Source organism: Danio rerio, chromosome 19 (genome assembly GCF_052040795.2).
Source record: "Danio rerio strain M-AB ecotype USA chromosome 19, GRCz13ab, whole genome shotgun sequence".
Lineage (NCBI taxonomy): Eukaryota > Metazoa > Chordata > Actinopteri > Cypriniformes > Danionidae > Danio > Danio rerio.
The window spans coordinates 1,267,501-1,277,500 of NC_141039.2; the positions used below are offsets into that span (position 1 = coordinate 1,267,501).

At 34.3% G+C, this 10,000-nt stretch overlaps 1 protein-coding gene and 1 long non-coding RNA gene across 4 annotated transcripts in view; both read right to left on the minus strand.

Annotated features, from left to right (window-relative positions):
* Nucleotides 1–314: 314 nt before the first annotated feature.
* LOC147832403 (uncharacterized) lies at nucleotides 315–3,827 on the minus strand. The gene is made up of 2 exons (XR_015516312.2): nucleotides 3,232–3,827; nucleotides 315–3,078 (listed from the first exon to the last, which is right to left on the minus strand). It is a non-coding gene; the product is annotated as an uncharacterized LOC147832403 (long non-coding RNA).
* Nucleotides 3,828–5,680: 1,853 nt separating this feature from the next.
* slc44a4 (solute carrier family 44 member 4) overlaps nucleotides 5,681–10,000 on the minus strand; it is a 34,914-nt gene continuing 30,594 nt past the window's right edge. For all 3 annotated transcript variants that reach the window (XR_015945172.1, XM_087294082.2, NM_200413.1), the window contains 3 exon segments: nucleotides 8,570–8,664; nucleotides 7,783–7,867; nucleotides 5,681–6,711 (listed from right to left, as the gene is read on the minus strand). Coding sequence is in view for 2 of the 3 variants with exons in the window: in XM_087294082.2 (XP_087150208.2) it covers nucleotides 6,605–6,711; nucleotides 7,783–7,867; nucleotides 8,570–8,664 (287 nt within the window). In the remaining variant the exon portion in view is untranslated.

Sequence of the window (10,000 nt, forward strand, 5' to 3'; positions counted from 1 at the left end):
ATTATGTAAAATTTAGCATATCATCTTTACTACTACTACTACTATATTATTATTATTATTATTATTAAATCATTATTATGATATCCCTTATATTGTATAAAATTTTCTTCTTTTATAATTATAATAATAATTATAATAATAATAAAAGAAGAAAAATTATTATAATAATATTGTATAAAATGTTTATAATTATTATAAATGATTTTTATAAATATTATAAATAATAATAATAATAAAAGAAGAAAAATTATTATAATAATATTGTATAAAATTTTTATAATTATTATAAATGATTTTTTTATAAATATTATAAATTATTATAAATAATAATAGAAGAAGAAAAATTATTATAATTTAGGGGATATTGTGTTTTTTTCTGCATTATACTAATTACAATAGTAATGTAAAAAAAGATGATATTATGCCCTAAACTCTTCTTCTTCTTGCTATTATTATAATGAAACAATTTTTATTTGTTCCCCTTAACTATTAGTTTTTTTGTTTTTTTTGTTATTATAATACATTTTCTTCAGTTTTTCACTGTTATTATATATTTGGAAGTATATAAATCAAGTTTTTAATTGTCATGCATAAAATGTTAATCGTCGTTCTCAAAATACTCGATTTTCTTTCTGATTTTGGGGTGAAATATTATTAAAAATTGTGCTTGTTTAAACTATTTATTTAAAATGAGCTGAAAAACAGTTTTGGAACAACTTAATAGTTCTATGTTCAGTCCACTTAAATTTGTGACATTACTTAAGTGAACTTACTGGATTTAAGTTGACACTACATGAATGAATTGTATGTGAACTGAACAGTTTATTCAGCAGGAAGATTCAGATGACCTTTATTTTAGGACCTCTTAAACATTATTTTAAGTTGTACATTAGTAATATAGAGAAAACAAACATTCCTATAATGCAAAAAGTCTGATTATTTCTACATCAGGATAATATTTATAGTGCTGCCAGGAAAACTGTATTACAGAAATATTACGTTCATGAGAACTTTGCCATGCGACAAAAAAACATATATATATTAAAGGTAACTGAAAAGACAACAGTGCAAGAAGTCAGTATTGTAAAGTGAAATTACAGCATCATTATTTCAGCTCACAGCAGATACTAGACAGCAGCATTGTGAGATGTACAGCCAGAAAACCTTGTGCTGCAAGTTTGATTCTTGCGTTATAATAATTTCCTTGACGTATAAAGAAAAGTCTGTAAATTCAGGTTTTTACTTTGTTCTCTTTTCTTTGAAAGTGATCTCTAATATATTCAACTCACAGCTCTAGTTTAATGTCTTGTGATGTATTTTAGGGATGCTCCGATCAGGATTTCCGCAGCTGATATCGAGCACTGATTCCTTGTCATGATGATTGGCTGATACCGAGTATTGTGATGCGTCAAGCTTTATGATGCATTAAAGGTCATCTATGATGAACGTCATCTTCTGTGCGCTGTGTGGACAGAGCTGTGTGTGGTATGGTGTGTCCACAGTCATATTGGGCTGATAGAAACACAATAAGTCTCTTTTTTTTTAATTTCCTGATATAAAAATAGGATTTAAATCCCTCCCATTAACCGCAACATAATGTGGGAGTGTGGTTTCCCCGCCCACCAATATTGATTGACAGCTACGTATTAGCATGTTTCCGTAGTAACACGTATAATCATATCACCATGATATGACGTGCACAAAGCAACCGGGATTAAAAGATCTGTTCAGCTCTCTGTGATCATCAGTCATCATCAGATGTGATCAAGAGTGAGTTTCACAAGTTTAACACCCGTTTAAAACAGTGTATTTCACCGTCTTCATCAGCACAGCCGCGTGTCAGTGCAATTATAAAAGAAGACACCTCAATCCCGAGGATATTAAATCAGGTTTATTTTCTACAATAACATAACAGATATCCATACAGCAGTGGAGATTAACCTGTATCCTGTCACTTTTGCCATGCAAAAACAGTGTAAAGTTAAGTGTGTGTGTGCGTGCGTGCGTGTGTGTGTGTGTGTGTGTGTGTGTGTGTGTGTGAGAACATTCTCATCATTGCAGAAAGGCTTGAATTAACTCCGCAACAAATACATCAAATAATCATTGGGAAAGTTCCTACTGAGATCTGCTTCTTCATGTCTGTCACTGTGCTGTTTATCTGACGCAGCCGAGACAGAGGTGGAGGCACACTCTGACAGGCACGTGGGAACGGTGGGCGGGGAGAACCAGCATTAAAAGCACAGGCCACAAAAACAGCTCCAGTGTGTTCAGAGCGGCAATTCCATCATTCTGAAAGCTCTGATCAATAATCTGATGGGTGTTTCAGCTGAAACTCAACAGACACATTCTGGAGACTTAAATCTTGAAAAAAAGATCAAATAGGTGCCCATTAGGCACATTTTCCCTTTAAGTTTGACACTTAAGCGGAGATCTCTCCCTATCTAAGAGAATAAATGAAGGGTGCTGCATGTAATCCCTTAAACACGTCTCTTTTAATCATCTAGTGTGGACATGTGACGGTCAGAAACGGCTTTACCGAAAATAATCGATCATAAACACAGCTTTCAGATTTTATTTATGTGAAAAGGCCTAAATGCACACAAGAGCAGTCCAGTCTCCAAGTAGCACATCTGTGACCGCAGCTCCTGTACACACACTGAGAGAGACAGGGATGTGCACTCCAGATTAACTGTGCTGTTCAACAAAAGTAAAGCTTAGAACATCACTGTGCCTTTCACGACCTGTTCTCTTGCTAATTCACTCTCATCTCCGGGATTTCTGGGGTATTTTATCTCATTTAAAATGTCTGCGAATGCAGATTGGCGAATACTGATCGAGTCTTAAAATGTGATTATCGGCCGAAACCAAGCTCCAGCTGATCGATCAGAGCATCCCTAATATATAGATATGCATATTCAGATGTGTTCTGGTGTGAGGGATGACCCGTGTGTGTGTGTGTGTGTGTGTGTGTGTGTGTGTCTGAAGAGTTGCTGGAGGTTTAGTTTCAGGAAAGTTTGAGCGCCATCAGCTAATGCAGATGATCAGTCCTGCTTCAGTCTCACAGTGTTTCCACAACAGCTTTGTGTGTGTGTGTGTGTGTGTGTGTGTGTTTTGTGTAAATATGAACTCTGCATTCTTAAAGAGACAGTACACTCTAAAATGCAATTCTGTCATCATTTACTGACCCTCCACTTCTTCCAAATCTGAGTTTCCACACACACACACACACACACACACATCAGCATTAGCGTTAATAATAATCAAACACACACACTGAATGATGACTAACAGCAGAATGAGCGCACATTATGCATCAAATACATGAAATATTATTGCTTTCTGGAAGATTCTAGAGGAGAGGCTTAGCTTTCATTTCCTTTGAAGTCATCGTGCTGGTGTGTTCTGATGTGGTGTGTGTGTGTGGATCTTGTTGATGACGTGTTCTGATGGTTTGTAATCCTCTCGGTTTTAACTGTTTGTCGATGTAACAAACACCTGTGAAAAACACACGTCTTATTTCCTCTTGCTGCAAACTGATTGGCCGGTTTGGCCCACTGACCACGCCCACTTTTATTTAAAAAGTGTCTGCAGGATGTGAGTGGGCGGGGCTAACGGTCTGAGTACGTTAAGATGATTTGTGTGTGAATTTAGTTGAAAATGCTCTTGTTTGTCTGTTTTCATATCACTGGCTAATTATGTCCGTCTCTTTTGATTTGCATAAAGTCCTTTGGTAGCTAAGTTGCATATAATTAATGTGCATATATGGGGCAGAAAGTGGGTGTGGCCTGTTCTCTGGCACTTGATAAATAAACATTTAATACAAGCTGTGTGACGTTTCTAATTATTTACTGTATTGTCAAATGAATTTATGTGGTTGTTTAGGATAATCACCATAGTAACTCTTAATTTAAATATTTTTATAAATGTTTTTTTTGTATATTTTGTAGGCAAATGAGATTATAAATAGCTAAAAATGCTAATTCATGTTAGCAGCATGTTAACGATCATGCTAAACATGTTTAAAATGTTGCCACATGAAAGTCATGCAAGATTGCTAGCATAAATCATGTTATCTTTGACCTAAAAAGGTTGTAAATGAGAGCAACAATGCAGTTAGCATATGCTAAAACATGGTGCAGCATGCTAACGATGAAAGCAATACTAGCAAGATGCTAAATATTTAAAAATATCTGCAACTTTATAACAGCCATTTGCTAAAATGTTTTAAACATGCTGGCAACAATGGTGAAACATGTTAGCCGAACATGCTAGCAAAATGCTACATGTTAGCAGCATGCAAAATGAGCTTGTAAGTCATTATATGCTGAAGTTTGATCATCATAACCCAGTCTTTACGCCAGTAACTTAACATGTGAAGACAGCATGCTAACCTTTGAAAACATGCTACAAATACTCTAGCAGCAAGCTAACAAAACGCTAAGCATAATAGAAAGAAAGATGCTTGCAATGTGACGCTAAAAACCTTCTAGAAACAAACTGGTAGAAATGCAAAAAAAATTATAATAATGGGATAGCATGTTTAACATGATATAATACATGCTAAACGTATAAAGATGATAAATAACGATAAAAACATTGACATAATAGTTAAAACATGCTAAACATTATGAAAAAAATAATTTCAGGATTGAGCAAAAAATATGACTAGTAGAACATGCTAGCAACAATGCCAAAGTATGTAATCAATATAACAATATAAGGTTAAAACGTGCTAATTTGTGTTAGCAGCATGTCAAAGATGATGCTAAACATGTTTAACATGTTACAATCATGAAAATCACATTGAAAAGATTATAAATGAGTTACAATTCAGAGCTAGCATATGCTAAAAACATAGTGAGTTATAGAAGCATGCTAATGATGAAAACAATGCTATGATTGCTATTACTAGCAACATGCTAAATGTTTCAAAACATCAGCAACTAAGAGTAACATTAACAATGTGCTAAAACTGTTTAAAAAAAACATCCTAACAGCAATGGTGAAACATTTTAGCCAAATGCAAGCAATGTGTAAAACATGCTGAAAAAATGCTAATGGTGTTAACAGCATGCTAAAGATGATTTAAACATGATTTAAATGTTAACATTGTTAAAGGTGATGCTAAACATGTTTAAAATGTTACCAACATGAAAATCGTTAAAGATTGCTAACATAAATTATGCTATCTTTGTACTAAAAAGGTTATAATGAGCAACATTTCAGTGTTAGCATATGCTAAAAACATGGCGAGTCATGATAGCAGCATGTTAACAAAGAAAACAATACTAGCAAGATGCTAAATTTTAAAACTATCAGCAACTTTATAACATTAGTCATGTGTGCTAAAATGTTAGCCAAACATGCTAGCAAAATGTTAACATGTTAGCAACATGCAAAATGAGCGTGTAAATCATGATATGCTGAAGTTTGATCATCATAACCCAGTTTTTACACCGGTAACTTACTGCAGTTACTATATAAATGACCTGTTGTTAGCAACGTGAAGACGTCAGCATGCTAACCGCTAGAAACATGTAACAAATATGCTAGCAACAAGCTAAAAATAATGGTAAGCATCTAACGTATATATATATCTATGACAAAATGTTAACAGCACGCTAAAATATGACAATAATAGATGGCAAATACAAAAGAAACCCCCTGCTCATACGCAATGTTTTCATTCTCTTCATTTTATTTACACATATAGTTCTGTCTTTAAATAAATATCGATTTCCAGCATCAACTAAATCACTCAGAACCAGATAAACAATCACATAAAGCTGTTTCAAATGTAAAAACAGAATTGCTCACGCATGTGACGTTCCATAAGTCAGACGTTTCTGTTGCACAGAGCGAGCTTTAAAACAACAGATTATCAGCTGCTTATTAATCTGCATTAATAATCACATGTGCAATATGCATGTCTAAAAACATCCACAAACTAAAGTAGCACTATGAAAAGATTAAACACATCTAAAATAAACGTGTGTTTTGACATAAGCGATATGTGTGTGTGTTATATATGTATATCTGACACACACACACATGCATAAAAACAACAATCTGGTCACACAGATACTTAAAATTATACATAATCTGCATCATATACATAGAAATGTTGTCTCTAAATATAAATAAACATGTTCTCAGATATATGCATGCATGTGTGCATCACATACACATATTAAACACACACAAACATGTAATGTCAGAAACTTTTCATTTAAAACGTGTGATTTATTTGTGCACAGCACTAAAAACGGCATTAATATTGAGTGCTGATAAACGCTTTGGCTCACAGACGTCACGCTGAAGGCTCTACTCCAGCTCACGTCATGCATTTCTGTTGAAAAGAAATTAAAAGTGCACATATTAAAATAAAAACTGGCACATGTTGAGTAGGAACATCGCTTCTCATGGGTTTGGCTGTGATTCGGCGTCTTTGGTGGAGATTGAGAATGAGGGAGTGTGTGTTGAACTAGAAGCTCTCAGTAACATCTATTAAAACAGTAATAATGCGGGTTTAAAAGTGTCTCTAGAAGCATCTGCATGCGTCGTGTCAAAGTGACGGTGCTCGAGAGAGTAAAGGCTCATCATGTTAGCCCGTCTTGGGCTGTTTGTTCTTCTTGTTGAGGATCTTCATCAGGTTTTTGGACATGAAGTAGGGTTTCTCTGCACTGCCGTCGTTTCTCTCCAGATCCTCCACTGAAGGACAGAAACACAAAGTGATTTAGAATTTGAAATACTGTGTTTAAGGTGTTATTTGAGTGTTTATTGTGATGATATTGAGTGTATTTGTGTGATGTGAACACTGAAATGGTGAAGCCCAAGATCAATCTCCACTTGCGGACAATAAAGAGAGTCAAGTCAAAGTAAAGCTGATTTCGATGTGCTCAAATAGCAGATGCTAGTGACCCCTGCTGGTCAAAACCGTGTAAATGCCACAAAAACACAAGCAAAACATGCAGTACAACCAATAATGTCCAGCTATTGCAAGCATTAAATTGAAATTATAACCTATAGATGCTCTTATCGTATGATCTAACAATAGTGAAGCCTTTACATGTCACTTTAAGCTGAATACTAGTGTCTTAAAGAATATCTAGTCTAATATTATGTGCTGTCATCATGGAGAAGAGAAAATAAATCAGTTATTATAGATGAGTTATTAACACTATTTTGATTAGAAATGTGCTGAAAGAATCTTCTGTCGATTAAACAACACTTGGGGGGAAATATAAAATAATGAAGTAATAATATATAATAATCATTAATATAATAATAATAATTTTGACTTAAATATATTGTAAATAAGTATATGTTGATTGTTTCTATGGTGGGCAAGAAACTATTAAAACATTAGTAACTATTATTGCTTTGTATTTTAAAAATGTCTCATTAAAACATCTACAAACAAAAAACTGATCTGGTCACGTGACTTTAGTAAACAGCGCTTCATTATGATGTCCTTATTGTTTCAAAATATTTAGAAAAGTCAGTGGTTCTCCACTAGGGGGCGATCTAAATGATTGTATTTATGGCATTACACAGATCGCCCCCTAGTGGAGAACTACTGAATTATACACATACTTGTTTATAAACAGTATGAAATAATAAAGCCCTGTTTACTAAAGGCACCATGTGAACTTTTCAATTTGAAACTCCGAAAACACTGGTTCAAAACAAAAGATTTGTAAAAGTTTCAAAGCTCAATGAGGCAGTGTTTTAAAATCAGTCATTACTATGGTAAAACATTAATGTGTGTGTGTAACTCACAGAAGCACAGGAACAGTGTATCTACACCCATGTTATAGACACTGAAGAAGCCATGAGCGATCAGATACGCTCCAAACACCACCGTCTGTCAAACAACAATAGTCCAAATATTAATCAGACATCCATCACTAACATTCAGAAATCTGGAGACTGCTTTTGTGTGTAAAAAATCCCATGCTCACTAATTTGATAGAAAAAAAACTGAATAAAAACGACATATTTTGAAATATTTTTAATTTTTTTTTATTTTAATTTTAATTTTTAAATGAGCATTTCCACCTGATTATCTTCATGTTTTCCATGCGATTGTCTTGTAAAATGCCATTTTTTTTATATTTTAGCATGGATAATTCAATCTTCATTGTCACATGATCAATCAGAAATCATGTAATATGCAAGGGATGGATTATATATATATATATATATATATATATATATATATATATATATATATATATATTGCTGGTAGTGTAGATGATTACCAAATTAAATTCATTCATAAATTTAAATAAAAAATAACAAAGTTTTTGTTGTTTGTTTTTGGTAAATTGATTTTTCATGTATCATCATGATCATTAAATACATTAAAAGTTGTAAATAAATTTGTCACAAAGGATTGATGTGCATTGTTCAATATTCTGATGTGCTCATGATATCAATGTTGTGCATGCTCATTATCACCGTATATTGATTATCAGCACATGTCTAATTATATTCATAGCAGAATCACATCAGATAAGATGATGTTTGTGTGCATTAATCTGCGCTGTGTGAATGTGGATCTCACGATGATGGGCATCCAGTAATAGTTGAGCGCCGCGGTCTGAAACGTGTTTCCTGGAAGCTGAATCCTGCCGGAGAAGAAGAAGAAGGCCAGAACTCCTGAAACAACAGAGCCGACACGAGTCTCAGAGCCGAGACCTGAACAGGAACTCTCACAGACAGTCATCGATTATTACCAAATTAAAGTTCATTTATATATTTAAAATATTTTTATTTTACTGTAACTTCATTAAATATATTAATAAAACAATAATTAAAAAAAAAAAAAAAAAAAAAAAATATATATATATATATATATATATATATATATATATATATATATATATATATATACACACACACAACAGTTTTGTCTGGATCTGGAATCTGATTGGCTGATAGCCGTGATATATTTAAGTCATATCAGCATCTGTACACCCTTTGTGTATTATTCCGCCCACATACAGCCAGCAACAAGACACTACATTGACAAATATTACTGCAGTTACACAACCAAATGTACTTTTGAGGCTTTTTAAGTGGAGAATGTAGTTGTTTAGATTGCAACTATTCAGTTTATTTGTAAGAATAGTGCCTATTTTAAAATATTTACAATTTCTAAGACTCCTCATCGGTGACAATTGATGTTTTTCTATCCACAAGATGGCGCTAGAACTGCATAATAAGCCCTTGCTCAGTGTGTTCTATTGAGCGCGAATTAAAAAGCTGAAAAACGGAAGCCTCGTGGTTTTTAAGGTGAACCGGATAGAGTCAATAAGAAGCTGCGAATAAGAAGCTGGATTCAGCCTTGTCCCTCCTTAACGCAAACACAACAGCAGTCTGGTGAGAAATCTCTGTGGATGGATGGCATTTTATGTCAAGTTCAGCCTTATAATCTTAAATTGCAAGCAAAATTTGCTGTTTTGTCATCACGTTAAAGCCTGGTTTATACTTCTGCGTCAAGTGACCTGCGTAACCCACGGCACATGCAACACGTGAAGCTGTGCATTTATACTTCTGCGCGCTGTCTCTGTTGGTCTGCGACGTAGGGCTATGCGTCAACGCCGTAGCATACACGTGCGTTTGACGCAAAAGTATAAATCAGCCTTAAGAGGGTTATATACCAGAAGCCCCGCTTCACATTACTCTATAGAACTTGCAAGAGCCAAAGAAAATCTTGAAACAGGAGAGTCATTCAAACACTAGCTCTAAAGTGACGTTGGTGAATTAGTAACGGCTTCTGCTGCTCTGACGTCAGCTGCAGATGAGAATGAATGGCGGAAGAAAGTAGTTCCTAATACAACAGGGTTTTAAACTCTCTGTTTTGGATTTTCTTTTTTTATGTACAAGATTGTGCCGTCGAACTGTTGTATAAACGCAATATCACACGAGTAGCAGTGTGCTATGGCTGTATATCAGGCGCTAAGGCACGAGGCAGCGCACGTCTCCTACCAGT